The sequence below is a fragment of the Notamacropus eugenii genome, chromosome 3 (assembly GCF_028372415.1).
Source record: "Notamacropus eugenii isolate mMacEug1 chromosome 3, mMacEug1.pri_v2, whole genome shotgun sequence".
Lineage (NCBI taxonomy): Eukaryota > Metazoa > Chordata > Mammalia > Diprotodontia > Macropodidae > Notamacropus > Notamacropus eugenii.
In genome coordinates this window covers 70,976,512-71,004,236 of record NC_092874.1, presented here as the reverse complement: position 1 = coordinate 71,004,236, position 27,725 = coordinate 70,976,512, and the positions used below count along the sequence as shown (strand labels likewise).

The following is a 27,725-nucleotide window of genomic DNA, read 5'->3' as shown; positions in this document are numbered from 1 at the left end:
CCGAGGCTCTGTTGCTGTCTCATGGCATGGCATGGGACAAGTCACCACTGGTGGGTGTCAGTTTCCTGGTCTGTAAAATGAGAATACTAATGCCAACAAGATCACTTCCCACCTGGCAGCGTTAAGAAAATCGCATGAGATAATGGTATATAAAAGGTAATGTCCTCTATACATTTCCATTATTATCATCAGGATTCCCATCATTATCATTATACCACCTATCCTCGAACAGAAGCAATTCTCTCAATTTAACCATTACAGCTACTATTACCCCTCATCCATAAGCAACAGAAGGGTCATAGGACCTAGAACCTGCCTTGGGGATTATTGTAAGTGGCATTTGGTGGGTTCTGAGGACACTGAGGAGACTGGGGGCAGGAGGCTGAGCTTCCAGTCCTGGCCCCACTGTTTACTGTGACACTCACTACCATACTTGATTACAGTTTCCTCATCTACAAAGGAAGGGGTTTGAGCTGGGTGATCTCTAAGGTCTGTCCATTTTCTTTCTGGCATCCTGTGATTGCAATAACTATAAAAGCAGTGAATAATCACCAAGTTGTGGCATGTTAATGACATAATGCAGAAACTAATTTAGCTGTGCAAGTTCACAATATGTGAAAACAATTGTGAAAATAATGACTGACATTTATATAAAGCTTAAAAATTTGTTAAAAAAAAAAAGAGCCTTTCTAGAATTTCATTTCATTCATCCTCCCTGTTCTAGAGATGGAGGTGCTAAGGCTCAGACAGCTAGTAAATTTCAAAAGGTCAGGGCTCCTTGATGCCCAGTCAAAACACATTATGATGCCATGCTTTTGATACTCAATACCCCTTTATTAAGCAACTGCTATGTTCAAGGCATTGAGCTAGATCCTGGGGATTCAAAGACAAAAAAAGAAATGGTCCCTTTCCTCAAGGAGCTAACAGTCTCCAGTGAATTTTCCACTTAATCTGGCTTTTCACTTTTAAAGAGAAAATACAGCCAAGACCTTATCAGCAAATAAATATTCAGTGTGATCTTAATCACAGAAGAGCTTCTAAGATGGCTTAAAATCACCTTACTCTAAACGTCTGTGATTACATTGGAGGGTAACAGTTCCAAAACACCTGTGGTAGTTTTAGAAAAGTTCTTCCCAAAGTCTAGTTTATACAGATCTAAAGATTATCTGCAAGGAAAAGCATCTGGATGATGGGAGGAGTCTATCAATTTTAATTATCTTTATCATAAAAAACCCAACAAATACAACATGAGGTTATAGAATTGTATAGTTCCACTGCTTCTGGCTTGGCTAAGAGGCAGCCTAGTTGGATCCCATCATCTTTTGCCCCTGGATGAAGGAGGGAAGGAAATGGAAGCCTCTAACACTTGGGCTCCATGCTTTACCTCTCCATTCCTTAAATCACTATTCAGAGAGAGCCCATAAGGCAATCCCTGAGATGCACTGGTTGTTCCACCCCACTCTACCCATGCCTGGAATGCAATATCTCCTCACCTCTATCTCTCTGGACCCCTAGCCTCCTCTGAGGTACAATCCAAGTACTACTTTCTTCTACAGGAGGCCTTTCTTGATCTCAGCTCTAAGTGCTTTCCCCCCCTAAATCACCTTGTACTTATTGTATACATTTCATAGATACCATGTAGTTTCATTGTCCATTTTGGTTAGATTGTGAAGTCCATAGATACAAAAGAGCTTTCTCATTTTTGTTTTTGTCTGACACGTAGTAGACTTTAAGTAAATGCTTGTTGACTGACAGTTTGAGCTTTGATTTGAAATGCCACATCTATTGGACTAACATCTCAAAAAGGAGAGGATCAAGTAAGACAAGAATAGTTCTGGTGAAAGGGTATAATTACTGCCTCAGGGAAGAGTTGTCCTTGCTTTGATGGGTGGGAACCAATGGCATACATGCATTGAAGAAGGTCCACAGTATTTTTGGCCCCAAGAAAGTGGTTGACAAAACAACCAAAAGAAGCAGTGGGAATAGAAAAATTCATAAGAAACAAACTATAAGCTGAATGAATTCGATAGCAGTCTATTTTTATATCACCTTTGACACCTACATGCAAGTAGTTTGTGGCAACCCTGCATTTAGCGAATCTATTGGCACCATTTTTCCAACAGCACATGCTCACATCATATCTTTGTGTCACATTTTGGTAATTCTCATCAAATTTCAAACATTTTCATTCTCATTATATCTGTTAAGATGATCAATGATCTCTGATTTTACTGTTGTAATTAATTTAGGGTGCCACAAACTGTAACCACATAAGAAAGTGAAATTGATAAATCTTGTGTGTGTACTGACTGCTCCACCAACCGCCATCCCATCTTTCTCCCAATTTGGAGATATATATTATTGATATGAGGCCAATTAAAAACCCTATAATGGCTGCTAAGTGTTCAAATGAAAGGAAGAGTCATTGGATGCAGCAAATTTCATTGTTTTATTTTAAGAAATTGCTACAGATACCCCAACCTGCATCCTGCTTAGTTAGGAGCCATGAACATCAAGGCAACACCTTCTACCAGCAAAAAAATTATGCTGAAGGGTCAGGCGATGAGTTAGCATTTCTTAGCAATAAAATAATTATTAAGGCATGTGCATTGTTTTTAAGACATGATGCTACTGTACAGGGTAAACAACAGTATAGGGTAAACATAACTTTCATATGCAGTGGGAAACCAAAAAAATCTGTGTGACTTCCTTTGCTGTGATATCCTCTTTCTTATGGCAGTCTGGAACTGAATCTTCAATATCTCCAAAGTATGCCTTTTATTTGAAGACTATATTGGAAATTTTGTAAATGTACTAAAGAAACAAGAAAAGATTTTGCTTGGCCTGCTTTATTATCTTGCGTTTTGCACAGAAAAGGAGATAATGCAAAATGTGTAATGTATTTAGCAGCCTTAAAGTCTACCTAAGCATTCCAGGAAAATGACATTAACTGCCTCCAGCATGAGGGATTTTTCCTTCCAAGTTCACAACCCATAAATTGCCAATTGTTTATGAATGTGGCCCTGCTATTGTGATCACTGTGTTATCACTCCGAAAAAGGGTGGGGGGTGGATGGACAAACCTTAACCTATGCGTGATTAAAACACTGCAACGTCTTGCAGTGTCTAAAAAGCATCAGGAATTTCAGAGAGAATGAGCAAAGTTATTATCTATTCCATCCTGCATCTTCCCAAACAGTTCTGAAATTCTAAATCACACAAATGCCCTGAATTTAACTCACAGCCCTCCTTTGGGTCCCTACAATAGATTTGCTTAAACTATAATACCAGATTTCCCCTTGCCACTCTAAAGGTTCAAAAAGAGAAATTTTCTCACACTCTTTTCTTGGACATCACAAAAACACAACATATGAAGCATTTTTATCATTAGAAAAAGATGTCTTGGGGCCCTTCTATTGTTAAGATGAATGTCCTGGCTCTTTATTTACAGTGGGCAAAAGCAGTTGTCCCAGTTAAAATCCTTGGGAACTGGGTGAGGTCTATGTTGAATTTGCTTAGCTGGGCTTAAAAATTAAAATATGTCAAACTTTTATTTTCTTTCAATGGACCACACACAATCAAGCAATCTGTCCCAGATTGTTTCCCCCCAAGTAAAAATCAACCCTTCTCCCACTGAGAAAAGCCCAAAGTGGTCAATCTTTGAAAGTTTACATTGGTAGAAAAGCCAAAAGCTTCTTTTTGAAAGCTGATTAAAAGCATATCTTGGCTCCCAGAAATAGTAAATCAAAATACAGAACTGATCTGGCTAATTCACAGGCGCCCAAAAATTGGGGTATGCAATGGAAATTCTTGGTCAGGCTTTTCCCCAGAGCTACAGCCTGAGTGTAACTACTTAGGGGTGGTCAAATTCACCTCTGAGATTTAGATGAAAGAATATTTTTTATGTCATTTCATTAAAATACTGATTTTACTTTGGGAGCTTTGGGAAAGGGTTTTGTAAAAGTTACACACCTGGTGAGTTTCCTAACCTATAAGCAAAAGGGAAACTCCTGAATGGGAGACAGATAGCTGAGGTGTAAGGCAATGAGAAAGGCAGTGACTCAGTGGAAGTGACCAGTCCAGTATCTATAAAGGACAGCATGCTGCCCCCTCTGGCAGTGGGACAACTGATGCACAGTTATAGAGTGGAATAACAAGGGCAATATGATTACATTACATTTTGTTGTGTTTAAAGAATGCTGTCCTTAGCCAAATCAAAAAGAGCAGAAACAGAAGCTAATAGGGACTGAAGAAGGGTGTTTGGGGCTGCTTAGGTTGTGAGATCACTCAAATTTCTTCCAGCCTGTCTTTGAAGTAGTCTCTGTGTCTGATCAAGGACTTTCTGTCTTGGTGTTATAATCTGAAGTCCTTCAGGAGGATTAGAATTGGAAATGAGAGAGGACATGTGTCAAGAAATAAATATGTGAGAAAAGAAAGGACAGGCTGGAAAGGAGGAGAGAGGGTGTGGTAGTAGTCCAGACCTCAGTCATGTTTACTCTGAAGACTTTCCAGAAGACAAGGGTCATTCTAAGGTCATTCAAAGGTTTCAAGTTCTCTCAAATGAGTTGGATTTCTATGCACCCTGCTTAGCTCTTGTCCATATGGATAGCTCCAAAAGGGATATCAAAGTTACTTCAGACAAGGTATATAGTCATGGGATCATCTATCACCCCATAGTGATTTACTTACACGGACAAGATGCCCCAGGATCTGGTAGTTATCTGTTTGGGGATATAATTACTGAATTACAGCAGGAATTCTGAGTGGGACTTAGGGCAGGTAACTTAATGTCCTTGTTAGGGATAAAGTGATTGTGAAAAGGAAAGCAGAGGAGTGGGAAACACCTGGGAAAGACAAAAGGCCAAGCAAATGGTCAAACACAACTCATATAACCACAGAAACACAGACACTGGCTTAAGGAGAAAAACAAAAAGAAAAGCACAAAACAGGCACATGCAAGGAATGACCAAAGAATTCTGCAACTGATCTTGAAATGACAACACCCATCTTTCTAGTGCTGCCCACTTCAATAAATGTTGGCTGGGGAAATGAATAAAAGTTAGTTAAAGACATATTAAAGAGGAGGTTTATTTCAGTTAGCTGGCTCAAATCATATTAGAGTACCATGATAGATTATTATAATATTAAGCTTACTTAATTGACAGGTAAGGGGAAAGACAAGGTTATTCTAATATACAAATTCTTCAAGGGCAAGGATCATATCTAAAATTTGCTTCTCTCCCCACCCAGGACCTAGTAGGCTGGCAGGAGAATCAGGCAACAAGCATTTATTAAATGCTTATCACTTGTTAGTCACTGTGCTAAGCAAACAATACACAAACTATACATATGAAATATATACAGTATGAACAAGGTAATCTCTAAGGTAAGGTATGAGTGGTGGAGTTGGTAGGGGAGGGGATTCTGCACACAGGAGACACTAAATAAATGTTTGTTGTGTTGTGTGGTGTTGTATAATTTGACACAGTTCAGGCATGCAGAGCTACCTGGAAACATCACAACGTCAGCCATAGTTGCCTGGAATTTTTTCCTAGAACTGGATAGGAAATCACAATTTAATAGAATCTAAGAGGAATACAGGGCAGTTATAGTCAGACTCCCCTGGAAGAAGAAAGGGAAAAAGAGTGGGAACAGTTTTCTTGTTTATTTCTTTTTCCAATGTTGCTTGATTTATGTATATATCTAGAAACAAGGCCAAGATGGAAAAGTGGGTCTACAGCTATATTGCAACATTACTAGTTGTAGGCATGGCATGGGGGACAAGATGGAAGGGGAAATATTTGAAAAGGGTACTAAAAAGAATTTTATTTTAATTGCCTATCTGGGCTCCACTCTCCCTACCTGTCAAAGAAGGGTCAAAAGACCCTTCTACAGCTAATATTCTGTAGTTCTAGGAAACTAACAGGAAATCTTCAGCATAATTCTAGCATCTCTGTAGAAGCCTACAGTTTTGACTTTTCTCCTACAGAAAGAGGAAGAAAGGAGGGCAACCCACCCAGAACCACGACTAAGAGGAACAGCAGGGTTTCCTAGCTTTATTTTGTAATTGGCGCCCAATTAACACTTTATATTGTGACTTCCACAAGGAACCATCTTTCTCCAAGGCATAGGAGGTAGCTGTGGGGCAGCTAGGTGGTACAATGGATAGAGCACCAGTGCAGGAGTCAGGAGGATCTGAGTTCAAATCTCACCTCAGACACCTGACACTCACTAGCTGTGTGACCTTGGGCAAGTTACTTAACCCCAATTGCCTCATCCTGGGTCATCTGCAGTCATCCTGATGAATATCTGGTCACTGGATTCAGATGGCTCTGGAAGAGAAGTGAGACTGGTGACCTGCACAGCCCTCCCTCACTCAAAACAAAGTCAAGTGCAAGTCATGTCATTATTTCTCTGATGGTGTGGTCTTCTTGGGCAACGAAGGACGAACACACACAGGAGGTAGCTGTGTTCCCTGGCAACTATAGTAGCAATTAGCATAATCATGGCAGGACCACCCAACAACAGCAAAAGCATTGGTTTTTAGTGAGCACTGGGGTAGGGTAGAATGACAATGAGCCAATCAAGTGATCCACAATGGGAAAGAGTGTAGTAACAACTGTTTAAAAGGATGCTCTTGAATGAGGCAAATGTTCCAACAGTGAAGACCATTCTCTTAGACTATCTTACATGAGGAAAATAAACAGCATGCAGTACGATGAAATGTTGCAGATTAAATGAGTAAAGAGGAAGAAATTCACAAAGTCCCAGCTTTCCTTTCAGAACTGAGCGAGAAAGAGCAGTGAAATCCTCTCCTTTCCTGGCTAACCTTTGTTGTCCCACCCTACCAGTTACAGGTCTCTAACTCCTTTAGCTAAGAGCCCATGTTTGCCTGTTCTTCTTGTCTCCAACTTCCTTCCTCTACCCCCACTTCTTAGTTTCTGGCGCAGTGGGAACATGAGGTTTGTCCTGTCAGAATCCATCGCCACACTTCATTAACAAGATCATATTTTCATAACCTTTTGCATAACGGCAAGTTTGGGTAACTACATGTAGAAAGATGATTTAGTCTGAAATCTAGCCCACAGTTCCATTCCACCAGGGGGAGAAATAGAGCAACAACTGAGAGCATCTTGAAGTGAAGCAAATGGAAAAAAACAATGAGTCTGTCTTCATTACCTGTATTCCCAGCTCCCAATATCCCTAGAGAGGGTGCAAATCATGGCAAAGTGAAATAAGTGCCAGATTTGGACTCAGGAATTCTGTTCAAATTCTGATTCTCCTCATACTTACTTGTATGACAACAGACGAGTTACTCAACCTTTCTGGGACTCTAAAATGAAGATGGCAGAAGAGATGACCTCTGAGATCTCTTCCAGCCTGAAAACTAGGACCTGATTAGCTAAGGAAGGAGAAACCTTTTTCTTCCTATTCACCATCCAATGTTATATGTCCTCCTTAAGCAGCTTAGAGCTAGAAGACTATTCCATCAGTCAGTCAATAAGCATTCATTAAGTACCTACTATTTGCCAGACACTATCCTAGGAAGCCTAAATTCACATTCTCCCTTAAGAATGTTTCCTTATTAAATAGATACATAAGGGGCAAGGAGAACTTTTATTAATGAACATGCTACTTCCTGATGGGCTCCAGTAGTTCTTTCATTACAAGGCATCCACAAGAAAGCAATCAGGATACAGGAAAACACCAGAAGATTCCCACAGTATGCTTGCAGTCATAGACAGCTATGGCTACTTTGTGCTTGGATTTTCCAGGACAACCAGCTTCAAGAAAGGAAAATATATTTTTAAGAAGATTTTGTAAACGGAATATAGCCTTTGTTAGACCATGTGACCTGGTTTTTTATTCTGAAAATATGGTCATTTTATATAAGACCTGGTTGTCAGAGGGCTTCCAGCCTATTAAGGTTTTTTTTTAAAAATTGAATTCTGCAGGCACTTTTTCAAAGAGGAGGAGTACGATGGGGTGTAGGTAATAGTTCATTGTCACAAAGCTGACTCATTTTACACTCCCCCCTCCCATTTTATCTTCAGTGGATAACAATAAGAGATTGGGGTGGGGAAATGATAAGGAATCTATTCCAGGACAGTACACAACCCAACAATTAGATATTCAATTGGGTTAACAAACTCTTCTTTTAAAATTCAAACACCCCTTAGGAGGATGAAGCTTTCAGTTCACGCCTAATGTAAATTATTTTAATTCCATGTTTTAGAAATCTAGGAAATGTTTTTAAACCCATGCTTAAGATGAGATTTTGGAGCAAGAGGGCTGTACATTGGGGTAAAGAACTTCAAGCTCCTAGGAAAAGAAAGAAGTTACTCCCAAAGGGCACGGGAAGACAGTAAAGACAAACTTTGGCCTCAGTTCCAACTAGCTTTGGAAAATTGCAAACTTTAGTGTTCTCCAACTTAGTTCTAAATTCCTCTTGAGAGGAAAATGGGTAGAAGGAAAGAATTCAAGAAAGGGAAGGAGAAGATCTCTCAGTTATGCTTGATCACCTTCCTTTTCCTTCTTATTGTAAAAAAAGTAAGGATAATGTGCTACAGAACATAAAGCATTTGTGGGATTTCTTAGTTCCGTCCTTGGGGATGTGCTAGATTGCAGAATGAGAAGTGTCTATCATCCCATACATTAAGGGAAAAGAAGTTTGAGTTGAGGCAACAGTAGCACAGGGCTGGATGAACTACTGAACTGTGAGATTTTGGATAGTCAGAAAAATAGCATTAGACAAAGTTAATAGAAAAGGTGATAGAAGAGAAAACTGTCCTGGGTCCTATCCTGTCTTCACTTCATTCAATCACTTGGTGTCCTTATAAGCTCCAATGGGTTTAATGGCTAATTATGTATAAATGGTTCACAGATCTCTATTTCCAGTTCCAATGTCTCTCCTGAATTCCACATCATACCTGCCTGTTGGTTATTTCAAATTCAACATCCAATAAGTGATTCAAGCTCACTATGTCTAAAACAGAACTCATTTTCTCCCTCCCTCCTACTACCTACTCCGTCTTCCATCTCTTTCCAAATTTCCTATTTCTGACAAGAGAACCTCTGTCTTACCATTCTCTCAAGTTTGAGAAATCTTTGTATTGTCCTTGTATTATCCTGAACTCCTCACTTGTCCTTATTCTATTTTTCTAACTCAGTTGTCAAATCTTGCCCTTTCAACCTCAACAATGTCTTTCCCATCAGCACCCTTTCTCATTAATCTCAAAGCCACCACCCTAGCACAGGTGCTCATCCCCCTTTTCTTGAACTACTGAAATGACCTTGTAATTGATTCTCTTAGCCTAAGTCTCTCTCCACTCTAACCTATACTCCACATAGCTGCTAAAGTGATTTTCCTTAAGCTCAGGTATTACCATGTTATCACTGCAAGGGAAAATACTTAATCATTTATTAATATGGTTTCAACCTAGTTTTATGTGGAATATAAGTCTATTCCAAAACCTTAAATCATGCTGTCCTCAGAGACCCTCCAGGAAAGTTGGAGTGCTTGTTTTATGTCCAGCCATCTACCCGAAAAAGCTTTTCTTGAGGTTCCCCAATAGCTTGTGTTTTGATTCTACCCAATCTAATACTTACATTTACCTGTAAATGTATCTCAATCAACTTTACCTGGAAACTGCTTAATTGTCTACGTACAGCAGTATCCTTGTTTGAATGCTACATAATGTGAGACTTAGCAGAGATTCAAGAGAGGGAGCCATACTTTTTTTTTCTGGCTCTGTCTCCTCTGCCAAATGACTTCATAAAAGTCTTCCTAAAACTATTTCAGGTTTTGGGTTTTGTTCTTGACTGACACCACTTCCTTATCCAATAAACTTCAATTGTTACCAATTGTCTGGACTCTCATTTCACAAGAGGCTCTGGTCACAATCACTTCACCTCTGGCTCGACTCAGTCTTTGAATTTCTCTAGTTCCTCACCAGCAGCTTTTCATCCCTGAACATACCTTTATCCTGAGGCCCTTCCTCAGGACTGGTGAATCCCTAGCTTACACTCCCACATCATAAGGGGTCCAAGCCTCATGCTCACTGTACTCTTGCCTTATTATCTTGATTCGTCCACCTCTTCACCAGCAGACTTGGCTCAGTGTGGGCACCATCTCCTTCTCCCTTCTTCTGCCTTTTATGTGTGGGGCAGCTAGGTGGTGCAGTGGATAGGGCACCAATGCAGGAGTCAGGAGGACCTGAGTTCAAATCTCACCTGAGACACTTGACACTCACTAGCTGTGGGACCTTGGGCAAGTCACTTAACCCCAATTGCCTCATCCTGGGTCATCTCCAGTCATCCTGATAAATATTGGCTCACTGGATTCAGATGGCTCTGGAGGAGAAGTGAGGCTGGTGACCTGCACAGCCCTCCCTCACTCCAAAGTCAAGTGCAAGTCATGTTATTATTTCTCTGATGGCATGGTCTTATTGGGCAACGAAGGATGAACACACAGTCTATGTTGTCTGCACCCTTTAAAATGCAACCTCCTTGAGAGAAGAGACGGTCTTGCCTTCTCCTGCCCACTGCTTAGCACAGTGGCTGGCATGTAGAAAGCATTTAGTAAATGTTCTATCTATTTATTAATTTTATAATAAAAAAAATTCCTCTGTTAAGACTTTTAAAAGCCTTCACAATCTGACCCAGATCTGCCTTTTCAGCCTCATTATATATATTTAAGTCCCAGTCCAGTCAAACTGGCCCTTTGGCAGTCCCTCACAGCTGACATTTTATTGCCCTTCTCCCTGTGCCGAGAATGCATTTCCTCACCTCAGACTTCTCTTCTAATACCTTAACATCCTTCAAGCACCACTGTTTTTCTACATGAAGTTTTCCCTGATCCCACTAATGATTGGTATCCTGCCTCCCTAACTAGAAGGTTAGGGGTCCTTGAGAAAAGGGGTTGTTTTATCTTTGTCTTTGCAACTGTAATGCTGAACACAGTGCCTAGTCCATAGTAGGTTCTTTATAAATACTTGCTAACTGATTGAAAAAGGGGAGGAAAAGAAGGTGCCAAAGACAAATGTTATCTGGATTTGACTTTACTTCTAACTATACCCAAGGGCCAAAGCAACTGTCACTTAATAATAAAATACACATGTGGTTTCTTGCCTTGTGGTTGTAAAGAAGTGAAGACTTATTTGACTTAACAGGTAAAGTCAACGGGATATGACCCACGTTGTACTGTGAAGTATTAGCAGATGTATGACCCACATTGTACTGTGAAGTATTAGCAGATGATCAACAACGCTAGAATCAAATTTTCCATCCACAAGAGGGAAGTGCTTCTCTTAAATCACTTCATCCCACCTACTTTGATTATATATATCCAAAGCTTTGAGAGCATCTCATTTCCTGAACCATCACTAACCTCCAGGAAGCCCAGGAAGATGGAGGAGACTGAGTCCCTTTGATTCCACTTCTCAGAGTGTTAGGAAGGGCTTTGGAACAGACTGTAGCTCTATTCAGTTCCCTACCCACCAGCCAGTACCCTCATTTGACCCTAGAAATGCTTGGCTTTTTGTGTAAAAGTAATGGTTATTACAGTAATTTATATGAATTGACTGTCATTTACGTCTAATTATAAAGCTGCAAAATAGTGATTATACATTTCATTAAATATGTGTCAATGAGAGAGGAAACATGGTATTGTGCAGCTGGTCCCAGTCAAGAAGACTCACACTACGTCTGACACTTACTAGTTATGTGACCCTTGGAAAATCACAATCTTTCAGAGGCTTAGGAAACTCTCTAAAACTTTACCCATAAATCCCAAGAAAGGTGCTTATGTACTTTGAGAGGTTCTGCTCCCCCCAACCCCAAGTGTCACTGACAATTTCCTTAAATGTTCCATTTGATAACGATGACCAACTGTGAAAGACTTGCCTACTCTAATGATCCCAGAAATTCCCAAGGACCCAAGATGAAAAACACTTCCACCTCCGAGTGAGAGAACTGATGAACTCTAAATGAAGATCTGAAGCATACTTTTTTTCACTTTCTTTATTTTTCTTGGGGGGTGGTGGTGGTGGTAGTGGTTGTTGTGTTTTCTTTTATAAAATGACCAATATGGGAAAAAAAAGGTCCATCTGATAAAATAATAAACTCTGTTCATGTAAGCTTAGCCTTCTTATTCCCAAATTAAAATAATTAGGAGGATTTAAAATCAGAATTCCAGCTGCAGACATAGTAGACCCATCCGTCCAGTCTGAATAGACTGACTTTAATTAGAAGTCACGTGTCAGAGTTCGTTCAGTCAGCAAATGTTGTTTTATATGAAGAACTATGACTTGATTTTGTCTTTGTACCTTCAGTGCCTAACACAGCACTCTGCATGTAATGGATGCTTAATAAATGCTTGTTGATTGATTATCTCTATGGTCTCTTTTAGCTTTAACATCAGTGATTTCTGAGTGCTACAGACTGCTATGAGGGATATAAAGAACGGTTTCTTCTTTCGCTGAAGTGCTTCCAAAAAATGGTATTATGTTTAGAGTGAATTTCTAAGGAGAAAGCTAAACTCATTTTGTTCCAAGCTCTTGACACATAGTTTGTTAGAAGTTTAAATTAGTCTCTCAGATCAGCCGTCCCTCCAAAGTCACTGAGTTACCAAGGGATGGCAATATTCATGGACCCTTACTCTTCTTTGCTCTTTTTTCACATAAGGTGATTAGGAGTGCCATTTCCATTCTCCCAAACTCTTTTAGGAAAACTGTTACCTCTCCAACTAAATGTTAGGATACTGGCTCCCAGTCAACTGAACCTTTTTCTAGGAAAATGACCATCTAATTGTAGGAAAAACAGAATAGTTTGAGAAAATAATTCTAAGTGCTAAATGGTGAGTGATCCATCTGAATATGTTGCGAAAGCAAACATCAGAAAGGAATTTTTCTCTATTGGTCAGGTGGAAGAATGGTTTTATGCAAAAAAGCATGATTTTGTCTTCATTTTGCACACTGAACGAAAACTTTGAAATGCTGAAATTCGGAGGAGTTCTTAGAGAAAGGATCATAGTAGCATTTCTATAATGTTTTAAGTTTGCAAAGTATTTTACCTATTTTATCTCATTTGATTCTCTCTACAACCCTGGAAGGTAGGGCCTATTAATGTACATTTTCCTGATGAGAAAACTGAGGCAGAGATTAAGAGACTTGCTAAAGGTCACGCAATCAGTAATGACCTCAGGTCTTCCTGATTACAAGTTCAGCACTCTATCCACTGCTAGTAAAATGTAGTCATTTGTATTAATTGTGTTGATGGAATTAAGCATTGTTATGAAAAAAGCAGTATGAGCATCCTGGAGAAAGCACGAGGACTTGGAATCAAGAGATCTGGGTTTGAATCCAGTCAATAAGCTACAAGTACTTAGGCAAGTCCCATTAATTTTCTAGAACTCTGTTCACTTTTGTAAAATAGAAGAGCTGGTTGAACTGGTCTCAAAGGATTTTTCATTATTTAAAATTCTATGACACAGATGATTAACTCCTTTGGTTGGAGAATATGATGCAACTCCTAAAAGATCATCTCCCAGCTGTCTGTGCTGCTGGACTTCATGATCTCTAGAAACTCATTCTTCTGGAAGATGAAATCAAATGAAACTCTCAATTCCTCAGTGACCCCATATCCCTGGACCCTTCCTCCTCCTGACTGGAGAGCGTGGACAATTGAGGTGTCCAGTGCCATCATCTCATCACTTCCCACCCAGCTGCTCTCCTTGATTTCATTATCTCTAGAATCTCATCTTTTTCCAAGATGAAATCAATTCTTACTCACGCCTCCTCAGATTATTTCTCACCCCAGCTGCAGGACTTCATCTTGCCTTCTTCTCAGCCACTCTTTTATGGATTGTCTTTTCCCACTAAGCTCCTCCAGGGCAGATACTGTTTTATGGCTTTCTTCACATCTCCAGCACAGTGCCTGGTACATACATACTGGACACTTAATAAGTGACTCCGATTCCCATCACGTAGCTGTGATAGGACTTTGTCCTCATTGAGAAGGACCATGCTGTTATGGGGAGGAGCCTTGTGGCCCTAGAGTAGTGACAGATCATTGCCTTTCTGCTTTCTTCTGTCCACCACACAGAGCATTTATAAAGAGATAAGTGACTGTACCACTTACAATACCTTCGAGTCAACAGATTCAGATCTGTTCACTATTACAAAAGTAGAAGGGAATAAATCTGAGTATAATATTTTTAACTGTGTGGGTGATGAAACCTAATTATAAAATTAATGGGGTTCTTTGTGATGGGAAGCACTGATTAGTTTTCTCTTTTCTTACTGTATATACTGTTAATAAGGATGACTATTAACCTGCTGCGGCTTTTCTCACCAAGATTAAAATGTAATTTCCTAAAAATCTGCCTGATAGGAAAACTATTAAACAGCGTAGACATCCCTGAATATTCTGAGGCCAACTTCAAGTTTAAATATCAGCTTCTTCCAACTTATAAAGGTTTTGAAAGTCACACTGACAAAGACAAAGAAGATTTTGTATTTGTACTTTTTGTCAGGACAGAAAAAACATGTCATTGAGGGCATGCATGACTGGAAAAGAAGGTGGATTGACCATTGGTGAGAGAGCCTATTTATCAGTGAAACGCTTCCCTGGCCTGGAGAAAGACCTTAAGAGTTGTGGACAAATACTCCATGGAGAATTTATGGAAGGATGAGGGTGAGAATTGAAAAGGATGAAAGGATGTTATGTATTGTAAACTGCACTGAGGGAAGGATATGATTCATGCTGATGAGACCGGAAATGGATTTAAAAAATATATATCACAGTCTTAGTCTGAAGATTTTGGACTTTATAGGGAGATATTTTTGTAGGAAAACATTTGATTTAGGGAAATAGGAACAGCCAATAAAGATCAAATGGAGAAGAAAATGAACTTGTAGGGATCAAAATGAAGAACTTCCAATGCTCAGAAAAGAAAATTGAAAGACAACTGAAGAAAATTTGGTCCACAGTGATGAACCAAAAAAAAATAAAGTATTCTTCTTCAAGAGAAGCAGGGCAAATCAGAAAATTTCTATAAGGCAGAGGTGAGAGTTTCTCCAACAGTAAGCAAACATCAAAAGTTAGGCTCCCCCAAGGACATTCAATTAGCTCACCGGGTATGTCTAATGTCAAAGCAAAAACAGAATAGGTTGAGCAAGAAGAGAATTCATTCAGCTTTGGCCCAGCTACCCCATTCACAAACTAAAATCATGAACACTATTTCTTCTATAGGGCCAGTCCCAGCGTAGACATGTGGCAGCCTCCTAACAATTCAATTGCAGTGCAGTGGCAGGAGAAAAAACACCTCAATGTTTGAAACCATGAGCCTCAACTAGAAGTAGCTGTGGTCTCACTGTTGGGTCTGTAAATTATGTGTCCATGTACTGCAGGATGTCTGGCAGCTCAGAGTTAAAACGTGGGAAAACATAAACATATCTACAGACATAGCATCTACATATATATATATACACATACATATTTTTACTGAGATATTGTGCATATGTAAATATGCCCACATGTATATGGACAATCCTTCAGAGGAAATAAATCTATATGTGTGTAAACATTTATGTATATGTACACTCATAGACATAGAGTTTGTGGAGGCATCTGGTAATTATGGAAAAAAGAGCTTGTCTGAGAGTCAGAAAGAGCTGAGTTCAGATCTTGCCTCTGACACATGCCAGCTGTGGGTCTCTGAACAGGTCACTTAACGTTCACATTCTACAGACAGCTCCTTTGGATTTATTAACTTACTACCGTCACAGACTCGCAGACATATAATAAGCACTTAACATTCTTTGTGGATCAGATCAAGAGCTGAAAAGGACCTCAGAGGTCATCAAATTCAAACCCTTCATTTTGCAAATGAGGAAACTGAGGCCTGTGATCTAAGGTCATTAGGATGATTGTGATGTGTGAGGTATGTGGTGATTTGGAGAAAAGGATACATCTCTCTCATGTCCTTGTGGATGCATGTGTATATATGTATCCGCGTTTATGGGTGTTCATATATACACAGTTCTATAATCTGTATAATGGTGTACAAGCTGAATGCTAAGTTACTTGATAAATCTTTACTCTCTCCTGTGGACACTTTTATGACAGAAGCAATGGCCTAGGACAGTTCTTACCACAACATGAGAAATGGCATCCCTAGGGCATTAGAGAGCGAATCTTCTCCTGAGCATAAACTGTTTAAGTACATAACCATGAATGTGAAAAGAGAAATCTGTCAGATGTTCAACGATGGATAAAGATGAAGGCTCACCTTCCTGTGATGTCCCAGGAACTTCATCCTCAGAAAGATTTTTATTTTTTTATACATCCCTCCCTCCTGGCTTCCCTCCTGTCTCCTTGTGCTTCAGAAAATGCATCACTAGTTGTTAGCATAGTAATTATAGATATTTTAAGGCAGTCCTGACAATCAAATAGTACCCAGAGAAGACCGACAGTCTCCAATTGAGTGGTTTGGCTGTGTTCCACATGAATGCTAAGGCTGGGTCTAAGTGCTAGTGAAGGATAGAATGGGCCTCCTAGGAATCCGTTTCTTGGTACCATTCAGTGAAATATACTTGCAAAAGTTTGCTGTCCTTCCAGAAAGGCAGGTGATAAAAATCCAAGCCTATGAACAGGAAGGGGAAGGAGCAGAGAAATGCCTCACTTCATTAAGTGTTATTTTAGTCCCTTTAGGATAATCAGTTATTCTCTGGAAGCCCCGAGCTCTCTAAAATAAATGGTAATGGGTTTTAGGGTCCACCATCTCTAAAAGTTGGAGGAAAACTTCTTTGACATGAAAACCAAAAGTGAAATATTACAACGTCAGTAAGCATTTACAGGGCAGTTTAAGGTGTACAATGTGAACATACATATTTGATCTTCATTTGATCTGGTCAATATCAGAATTACCTCCTAAAACAGGTGAATATTTTGCCACGTGAGGCTATTTAGTTTATTATGTTGGTACTGGTGGCTGGACATAAGTTCTAGGTTGAACGCATTTTTAAAAATTTATTACTATGACTCATCATTCTATTGTTTTCTTCATTTCTACAACGTTTCCCAGGTTATAAAGTTTTCTTTGAGACCTCAATCAGGAGCATTAGACTCACTGGCTCCACGCTGGAGAGGATCCTAGAAGCTGGCTACTCCGTCTAGTTATATAACTAGAATTTATGCCTCTAAGATTTCTTGGCTCTAGATAAAGGGCATCCACAGCAGGATACAAATGCATTTTTACATCTCTTTTTCAGAACTGAACAGGCATACAGCACAAAATTATTCTGAATTTATCTGATGTCATAGGCTGGTCATCCACTTGCATGTAAATACTTCTGGTGCAGAATTTCCCTTGACATATTAAATATCTTTGTTTTCATTTATCTGCAAATGACAGAACTGCAGAGCTTAAAGAGACCAGTGGGATACAAGGCTCCTGCCTCTTCAGTAACGCCTCTGAAATGACTTTTTATACCAGGTCATGTTCAAGTAATTTCTAAAATCAGCCTGTCTAGGTCAATAACACTGAAAAAAGAAATATGTAGGCTGGAAACCCTCTTTTTGTAATTCCAGGAAATCTTTCATCTACTTTATAGAAATTTAAAATGCTTTACCAAAAAGTAGTTTAGTTCTGTTACTAACTTGAACAAGTTAGAAACGCTCCTGTCCTCTCCTTTCCTTTTAAAGTTGTGCAAGTTATCAAATTTACCAGAGACTGATAGATAAGGTTTGAAGATGAAGAATATGCTATATTGTTCTCTCTTTGTAGCAATAAAAAATATTCTCCATTACAGGGACCACATGTGATGAACTAGATGACTCTCAAAAAGGAAAAAATAGTCCAAGAATTCAGCACTGTTATATGATGAAAACTCTGTGCAGTGAAAAGCAATCCATAGAAATTAGACCTCTTCTGTTCTCCAAAGGTTAAAGGCAACATGGAGGTCTGAAACCAACCCTATGACTTTTTAATAGCCATGTGGCCTAGAGCAAATTCCTTTACCTGTCAGTAATTCAGGAATCCCTTTAAGATTTCAAGTCATCGAACAGTGGTGGATCCCAGTAAGGATGGATTTTTTGACACCAGAATTTAATAATAGTTAATATTTATATAATGTGCCAGGCCCTGTGCTAAGAGCTTTACAGTTGTCTCACTTGATCCTTACTACAGCTCTGGGAGATAGGTACTGTTATTATTCCCTTTTTATAGATGAGGAAACTGAAGCAAACAGAGGTAAAGTGATTTGCCCAGGGTCACATAGCTAGTTAATTGTCTGAGGTCAGATCCTTTTCAGGTCCTAGGTTCTGTGCGCTATGGCGTCTCCTAGCAGCTGACTTAAATGAATGAAATCACAGGTCCAGCCCAAGATGTATCATCTCTAATAGGATCATAGATTCAGAGCTGGGTGGGATCTTAGGTCACCTAGTCTAACCTGAGAAAACTACTGCCCAGAAAGGCTAAATGACTAGCCTGGGATCACAAGGGTAGTGGCTCAAAGTCCAGCCCTTTTTCCATTAAATATAACCTAAGGGCAAGCATTTAGGGGGCACCATAGTGCACAGAGTGCCAGCCCTGGAGTCAGGAAGACATCTTCCCATGTTCAAATTCAGCTTCAGACGCTAGTTGTGTGACCTTGGGCAAATCACTTAACCCAGTTTGCCTCCGTTTCCTCATCTGTAAACTGAGTTGGAGAAGTCAATGGCAAACTACTCCAGTGTCTTGCCAAGAAAACCCCGAATGGGATCACAGAGACTTGAACCAAACTGAAAAACAACTGAATATAACCCAAGGTCTTCCATCGTCTTTCCTGCTAAGACAAATTTGCTGAAATCCATTTCCCTACATCATGTAATGAGTGTGAAGAATCTGCTTTGCTAGACAATAACTAGACCACGCGCATTTTTTCCATCTCTATGATGTAATGCAAATTTCCCATGGAAAATCTAATTCTTTACTGGAAAATGTGGAATACAACAGTTTTGCTTTATAAAGAACTCCTTGCACTTAAATTTAATGTGCTGAGCAAAACTCACCAAAGTCCCAACCTGGCTCTGTTTTGTTTTGTTTTGTTTCCTGAGAATAGCAAACAAATGCTGAAGGACATGTATCTAACTCAGTAAACTTCATTTCTTACTACCATGGCATCTTTGGCATGCTTTGTTGCCCTTCAGGGATCGCCTATAACATGCTGATGCATTTTTCTAGTAGCATTGTATCTGTGCTGGGATCAGCCTGACCCCTTACCTTGGAAGCTGCTACACAGTTGAAATGAAAAATATACCTTAGAAAAACTTAATGGCTAATTATCTCACATCTCTAAAGAGGATGATGAAGTGAATAAGCTTTAAATATAGTCATCACTCACTCAAGAAACTCTCATCTTCAATAAAAAAACCAAACAAAAATCAAACCCAAACCCATAACACTTCTAGGCTAACATTTATATTTTAAGCCATATCTAGGCCTCAGTTCTATCCTATTCCACAGAAAATGACCTTACTTTTTTTTCAATAGTAGGGCTTTTCGATCAGGGATCTCCAAAGGAAATGCTCTCCACACCACGAGATCCCGGTGGACTGGCAGTACACTACACTTCATTGTCATGCAATTTCTTCCTCCTCCTTCAACACGTCCCAGCACAAACTATTTAAGTGCTGAGCCTTCTGCTTTGCATGTGTGTGTGTATTAAAAACACAGCTGAGAAAAGCAAAACAGACGCCGTGTGTCAAGAAATACTGTTGGAATAACAAAGGCAAGGAAAATCTTGGAAACTGAAAAAACAGAACCGGGTAAAAAGGAAAACCGAGAATACCCGAGTCCAAGAATGAAACTTATTCCAATTACTATTGGGCTCAACTAAGAGGGTTGCATTTCCCCAAATGCACTTTGTCTTTCACAGTGTTCCAATTAAGGTAGGTTTGTGCCCTGGATCTCCAGGTCACAGAAATCAAAACTTGGGACTTTAAGACCTGTTCATGGCTGTCATAGGATTTCTCTGCTACAACTGTTGATTTTAAGGATGCTGATGTTATAAAAGACAATGACTACTATAAACATATAACAAGCCCATCTGCCTAGGCTGAGTGTGTGCAGGTGCACACAACTGTGATCCCACTCAGGTGGCTCATTTGGTCACCTGACTCATTACTATGCTCACTGGCTCTGGACTCACAGCTGCTCCTTTATATGTAGGAGAGAGGAGGAAGATGGACTGGGACAAGAAACAGGGGAACAGATACCCATCATGAAGTCATCTGTACACCTTCAAGGACTGATCTCTACCAGCTGTGAAAAGGAGTTGCTTTATTCACTTGTCTCAGGAAACTAGAATTCTTCCACTGGTCTAGTGGTGGTGGTCCATCCCTGTAGGTATCTAAACTGCAACATTTCCACAGAAGATGGAACCTTCTTCAGTGTAACAATCTGTAATTTCACTGTTGTCAGTGACTCCTTCCTCCATGCAGATCATAACCCCTTTTAAGGCTTTTTTTTTTTGATAGACCTTGAGCATCGCCACAACAGAAAACCTGGTGATGGGCCTCTCTGAATTTAACTATGCTTGTCCTTGGGAAACAGACATCACTAGGCTCATACTCAAGGCACTTCTAGATTCCTAAGAAGATCCAGAGCACTCTGCTGGTCTTGTCTTAGAAAAACCTATCATCACTATCTATAACCATATTGAAATAAGATATGGTCTAAATTACAAAAATCTATGATCAAAGATTTTGTTGCTGTTTCGGTGGGCATAAGAAAAGAAACCTGAAACGTTGACTTCTGGCTTACATGAGGGTAGTTAGAGGAATGAATCCTTTAAGAAAAATCCTCTTCTTATGAGTCCTAAAAAGTCCTTGGTAAAATCATATACCTACAAATCTCTTTTGCCCCTCCAAAAAAAGGGGATGGGGGGGATTTGAGAAAGGAAACTAAAGAAAACGTAATAGTGTTCTGAAAAAGAGTCCATAATAGGACTTCCTTCTAAAGAGCCTGCCATTTCCTCATTATTCTAGAACAAAAGATAATACTCCCCCCACCTCACAGTCTCTTTTAGTACACAGTGATAATATTTTTAAAAAGTCTGACTATTAATGATTAATTCTTGCAGCAAAAGACAAAGAGGAAACACTAACCAAGTTGTATAGAAAACCATAGCTGTTGTAGAAGGACAGACAGATTTCAAAGATGGGGGGAGGGGGGTGGAGAGAGAAAACATGGAGTTGTACACTTACCTTGGTCTGGAATCACCATGTAATGGTGAATCAGTAAGGGAACGACTTGGTGATGCTGGCTGCTTGGGTGAAGAAAGGGATACCCTGTGGGTCTGCTTAGGAGACCTTGGCACATCACTGAATGAGGATTCTCGTCCAGAAAATGAAAAGGAAGGAGAACTATCTGCTGCAGGTGGCAAGTCGCGGCTTTGGCCAATGGCACTCAATTCTTGTGCTCTTCGGTGGTTTTCCACATTCAATAGCGCCTCCTTATCATTCCCATGAAAGGCATAGTCCTTGGATTCAGCAGTGGTGCTCCTGGGCTCCACACTCTCAGTCCTAGAATAATGATAAGTCAAGTCTTTGTTCTCCTCCTCCTGTTTCTCACTTTTGCCTCCCCTTCTCTCCACATCATGATCCTTTCTGGTCTTAGTATAACGTGATAGGTAATCAGAGTCTGCATCTGAATCCAGGGTCAGCCCATATTTTTCAGCAAGCTGTCGCCTCCTTTCAGCCTTATATCTGGCTATTCTTTCAGCTTTGGAGTCCAGTCCCTGGGTGTCCATGGTCACTGGGCTATAGGAGGACTCTGTATTGAGAGATGTAGTTTCTATGCAATATCTGGATCGAGGTTGCTTCTCTACAGAAGAGTCTGATGTTTCCTCCTCTTCATTGGATCGACCTATGAGGTTAGACATGTGGCCTAAGAAGGATGGAAAATTCATGGGCAAGGGGCTGTAATTAAGGGAGAATTACTATATACAATACAAGCTCATAGCCTTGTGTGAGGAAATACCAGTTTGTTCATTTGAACAGATTTAGCTAAAACACTGTACTCTGTCAACCTAAGAATTTCCAGATAAAGACACCAATGGAACAAAATGATCAAAAGAGGACTGAATGGGAAATAAGACAACCTAGATTGGAATCCTACTTCTGTACTTACTACTGCCTGTGTGACCTTGAGGTCACATTTCATATGGCTGTACCTCAGTTTCCTTTCTTGTAAAATGAGGGAGTTGGAACACATGATCTCTAAGATCCCTTTAACACCTAAATCCCATCCATTCCATTTTGGCCTACATGTACTGCCCCAAAACTCTGAAAGATTTCTGTACCTAGAAATAGACTGAATGATGTCATGGAAAAGAGAGCTGGACTTCTTTTGCCACTTATTGACATGTAAGTCCACTACATACAATGCATGTGGGTGAATGCTAATTCTTTTGAATAGTTTCCAGTCACAGAGAGAAAATAGCATTTATTTTTTGGCAAGGAAAATTTCTATTCAGAATCAAAGAATTAATTTCTCTTTAGAATTTTTCATTGCTATCTCTTAATTTTTTAATCTCCATTTTTATTATCTTTAAGAATAGATTTCAAAAGTGACATCTCTGGGGCAGCTAGGTGGTGCAGTGGACATAGCCCCAGTCCTGAAACCAGGAGACCTCTGACATTTACTCTCTGTATCACCTAACCCTGAGTGCCTCTTCCTCCCCTCCCAGCTCCAAAGAAATAAAATGACATATCATGCTATCAAAAGACAAAAAAGGAGAGTGAAACAATCGGTGCAACAAATAAAACTGTGTATAAGCCAATTAGCATGCACACCCATAAGGATTTGTTTAGCAAGGAAATGTCCCTGCAGATGAAAGTTGAACATGAGAATCGAAGAATCCATAAATATACTAAGCATCTACTATGGGGGCAGCTGGGTGGTGAATACCAGGTCTGGAGTCAAGCCTCAGACGCTTACTAGCTCTGTGACTCTGGGCAAGTCACTTCACTTGTTTGCCTCAGTTTCCTTATCTGTAAAATAGAGATAATAATAGCACCTCCTTCCCAGGATTGTTGTGCTATGTAAATATTAACTGGCATTATTTTCATGAGGATGAGGAAGATGATATTGCTAGGAACTATGCTACATAATGAGGATATAAACCCCAAAGTGAAACAATTCCTGATCAAAAGGCACAACACTTCAGTGTTCATCTAGAGATCATTTCCTGAGTGGCCTCAAGAACTAGGAAGAAAGCAGAACATCTCACTCTAAGCTGTCCAAAATGATATCTCGGATTCTAGGCACTAAAGGTCAGAATTAGGGGACCCTCAGACTCTCCCCAAGTTCCACTGATTCTGAGTTTACAGAATTTTGACAAACTTGTTGATTTGGTCTCTTGGTCCAGAGTAGATCAGAAGCTTCCAGAAATAGCAAAAAAAAGCCTACAAAAGGCAAAACCTCCAAATGCAGCAGTCTGGAGGCAGGGAGCTGCTGGGTCCCAGAGCCTGACTCCTGCAGAGGGTGGGGGAAAGGTGGTGTTTGGGAATCAGTGTGGTCTACTGGACAGAGAACTGAATTTAATGAGCAAGATCCTGTTCTGCAAACTTGAATCCAGGGCTTAGCCTCAAATCCTTTTCACTGAACCTTGCTTATATAACCTGGATAACCTTATAATCTGCATCCTAATCTCTCTTAGATTTTGATTAAAAATGGGTAAAGAAAATTCTACATTTTGTTAGCTAAAGGGGAGGCTTTGTTTGTTATGGAGACATACTTAAAGCAAACATTTCATTCTTCAGCAGCATGAGGACAAGGAGGTGTGCTGTCTGATCCAATGGAAGGTCAATGCTTACCAATGTGAGGACTATAGGGGTCTGCGGCTCGCATATATCTGGGAGTGTCTTCTTCTAGTAATCGGTGGGTAACTAATCCTGTACAGCTCTGCAAAAGTAGGGGCTGCGAATCATTTTCAATTCCTTCCAAGCGTCTGGCAATGCGTTCTTTTCTGTGAAATACATCCCCCAAAAGTGTAACAAGTGATAAGCACTAAGCGAGAAGTAAACCTGTTCCAGATAGCCTGTTTCCTCCTTCAAAAGCCACAAATGTCTTACCTCTTCATTTCTAAAACTTCTTTTCCTTTTGGCTCAAAGAGTTTTCTTAATTCTGCAACTAAAAACAGAAAAAACAACTAAGGTTAGTTTTTAACCATTACAAGTTACAAGATATGTGTTGAGGTTAGGGTAAGTCAAATTATTACAGTAGAGGTCTAACCTTTCTCCCTATCTTGCCTTGAGATAGAAGTACAGCAGACAGTCATTGGCATGCCCCCACAGCTCACCAGCATTGAAGCTTTCCAACCTGGTTTGGTTCCCATCTCATTAGGCAGCCTAGGGACTGCCTGCTGCACCATCTTGGTGCCAGACTTGGTGTCCTCATAGGCCCCAGATCTACTATGGAGCTTAGAACTCCTGAGTTCAATAATCCATTAGCCTCAGCCTTCCCAGGTAGGAGGGATAACAGACATATGTACCACTATGCCCAGTGAGATTTAACTTCTTAATCACCCTGTTGATTAAGTAGTGCTGGAGATCCTGTGATTATCTGCTATACATAAATAATTATTATCAGCCAATCATCCTTGATTCTCCATGTCATTACTACCCTCTGCCACACTGATTGGAGGATGGAGCCATGAACTCCAAAGCCTCCATTGAAGGAGGAAACCCTTATTTCTCACCTGGCTCCATTACTCTGGGACTTTTCTGACTGTACCACCATGCTATGCTCCCACATAGGGTACCTTCCCACAGCCCCACCAACCCCAACCTGTCCCCTCTCCTGTCATGCAGTTTATTTAACTGTTAATAAATGTTTGTTGACTATCTCTTTGGCATTCATTCATTCATTCATTCAATCAATGCAAATGCCTACTGTGTAGAGAGTACTGTGCTCAACACTGAGCGTGGTATCAAATAAAAGTTTAGATAAGACATAGTTTAGATAAGACATTTTTATGGTGCTTACAATACAATAGGAGAACAATACACACCAACAATTTGAACATGCCATATTACCTGACAAGTACGTTAGAAGGTTACAAAATAAAATGTCACATGGGATCTGAGGGAAAGATCACATCCAACTGTGGGTAGGGGTCAGTGAGGGCTTCATAGAACAAGGGTCATTTGGATTGGGGATTAAAGAGAGAATATAGCAGATAGAGATGATGGGGAGACAAAGTAGTGTAATTTGACTACATGTTGGGAGGGGAATAGGTGGAGAGAAATAAACATACACAGAATGGGTGGAGAGATAGAAGATGGACAGGTAGAATGGATGAAGAGATAGGTAGGTAGGTAGGTAGGTAGATAGATAGATAGATATAGATAGAATGATAGAACGGATATAGACAAACAGATACAATGGAAAGATAGATATGGCACTTACTAGTCACTCTACTACAAGCAAGCAAGACAGTGCTTCCCTCAAGAAGCTGAAATTCTAAGGTGGAGGAAGGGAGACAACATAAAGACAAGCTGAAAATCAGGACTGGGTTAGATATGGAGACAGAATGCAGAGATGGCCAGACAGTACTCTGGAGGCCTGGATCCCTGCAAGACAGGGTTGAAGTTCATCTACCAAGGCCCAAAGTGGTTACAGGAGCAGAGTCTGGTTTTACAGTAGGGAGGAGTTGGAAAGGAGGGTTTGGACAGAGACCTCATCATGCAGAGATGACCAGGAGCTGGAGGGACTTGTCCAGGGTCACACGGGTGGTGAGCAGCAGAGCCACAGGCAAACCCCAAATTTTCACATTAGAAATCGAATGCTCCAATATGTCCTGCTGTCTCTTCAGCAAGTGTTCATACATGGCAATATGGTTATCAAACACCTCTAGACATACTGTCACAAGGAAGAATATCAACCTTTATTTCCCACCTTAACTAATTATCTTCATACCTTTTTCAAACTCTTTTTGCCTATTATTTAAGGCCCTTCACAATCTAACAGCTCCATACCTTTCCAAATGTATTTTATACCGAGCCATTTCTGTGCCATGTGGCCTTTGTTTAGGCCCTCATCTCTACCTCCTCCCAACTGTAAAACTGGACCCTGGAATCACCTGAGGGCTTTGACAGGTGAGCTCCAGCCTTATCTTGCTAGGATCCAGGTCTCCAAAGTACTTCCTAATTATCCAGCTGTAATGTGAGTATGTAATTACCAAACACAGTGATTCAATGGACATTGCAAGGTGCTTCCAAACTATCTACATTATCCAGTAAATGGCCAGATTCAGGAGAGTAAAGTGATACTCACGTATGGTTTATAAAGATGGATATATCTAAGGTATCCTAAATTACGAAAGTGTTTAACGTAATGGCTGTGATAAGAAATTAAGGAAAGAGGGAAGGGAAAAAAAGAGAATGTTGGAACAATTGTAAATCTTGAAGGAATAAATCCCTAGGGGAGATTTTATGGAACATATAGAATTTTTTATTTTCATTTTGCTACTTATTTGTACATACCCATTTTTAGAAATAAGCAATTCCCTAGACACACACACACACACCCCACACTCCAATATGATGCTTCCTGACTATGTACATAAGTATAAAAGACTTATAAAAAAGTAAGTACCCAAGACTTTGATTGAACCAGTCATTCTTTAGTAGGCTGGTAAGCATAAAAGATTATTTTTCATTTACCTTCCTAGGAAATGGAGTAGCTAGAGGAAAGGGGTACTTTCTCATAAATATACTGTTTATGTTCCCATTTAAGAGAAAAGGATACAATCTAGCATTGTGGTATTTTTCCATAGGGGCTGGAACGTTTGGCTACTTCAAGTAGGGTTAAGGCTGGTGAAAAATTTAATGGTTGGTCATTTGAAAACAAACTATTATTTGAAAGGTCAAAATATCAAAACCACATGATTTTAATTGGATCACTTTAAATCTAAGGCAGGACATGGTGAGACAAATTATTAAGAAAATGTTTATTGGTTCTCCCCGTTTCTCCCAGGCTGGAATTGAAGGGCTACTCATAGCCCCTATCTCACTACTGATGAGCTTTGACCTGTTCAATTTCTGACCTAAGCTGGTTTGCAATTCCTTAGACAATCTAGTGGTCCCTTGCTCCCAGGGTGTCAATCACACTACTGCTAAACTTAGTGAAGATCCTCAACTAGAACCCTGAGCTCAAGGGATCTGCCAGCCTCAATTTCCTTAGCAGCTGGTATTAAAAGTATGCACCACCATGTCTAGTACTAGAGTAACTTTTTTTTTTTTTAAATTATTAAATTTATTTATTTAACTTTTAACATTCATTTTCACAAAATTTTGGGTTACAAATTTTCTCCCCTTTTATCCCCTCCCCCCCCCAAACACCAAGCATTCTAATTGCCCCTATGACCAATCTGCTCTCTCTTCTATCATCCCTCTCTGCCCTTGTCTCCATCTTCTCTTTTGTCCTGTAGGGGCAGATAGCTTTCTATACCCCTTTACCTGTTTTTCTTATTTCCTAGTGGCAAGAACATTACTCGACAGTTGATCCTAACACTTTGAGTTCCAACTTCTCTTCCTCCCTCCCTCCCCACCCCTTCCCTTTGGAAGGCAAGCAATTCAATATAGGCCATATCTGTGTAGTTTTGCAAATGACTTCCATAATAGTTGTGTTGTATAGGACTAACTATATTTCCCTCCATCCTATCCTGTCCCCCATTA

General features: G+C 40.0%; 1 protein-coding gene across 42 annotated transcripts in view; it reads right to left on the bottom strand.

The window, feature by feature from the left end:
- The window catches only part of SVIL (supervillin), a 266,599-nt gene that overhangs the window by 80,247 nt on the left and 158,627 nt on the right, over positions 1 to 27,725 (bottom strand). For 22 of the 42 annotated variants that reach the window (XM_072651872.1, XM_072651873.1, XM_072651877.1 and 19 more), the window contains 3 exons: positions 24,120 to 24,177; positions 23,862 to 24,013; positions 21,249 to 21,930 (listed from right to left, as the gene is read on the bottom strand). In XM_072651872.1, the coding sequence (XP_072507973.1) occupies positions 21,249 to 21,930; positions 23,862 to 24,013; positions 24,120 to 24,127 (842 nt within the window). In that variant the 5' untranslated portion in view covers positions 24,128 to 24,177. The remainder of the gene's footprint in view (positions 1 to 21,248; positions 21,931 to 23,861; positions 24,014 to 24,119; positions 24,178 to 27,725) is intronic. The other 20 variants (XM_072651890.1, XM_072651879.1, XM_072651891.1 and 17 more) reach the window with 1 other exon arrangement.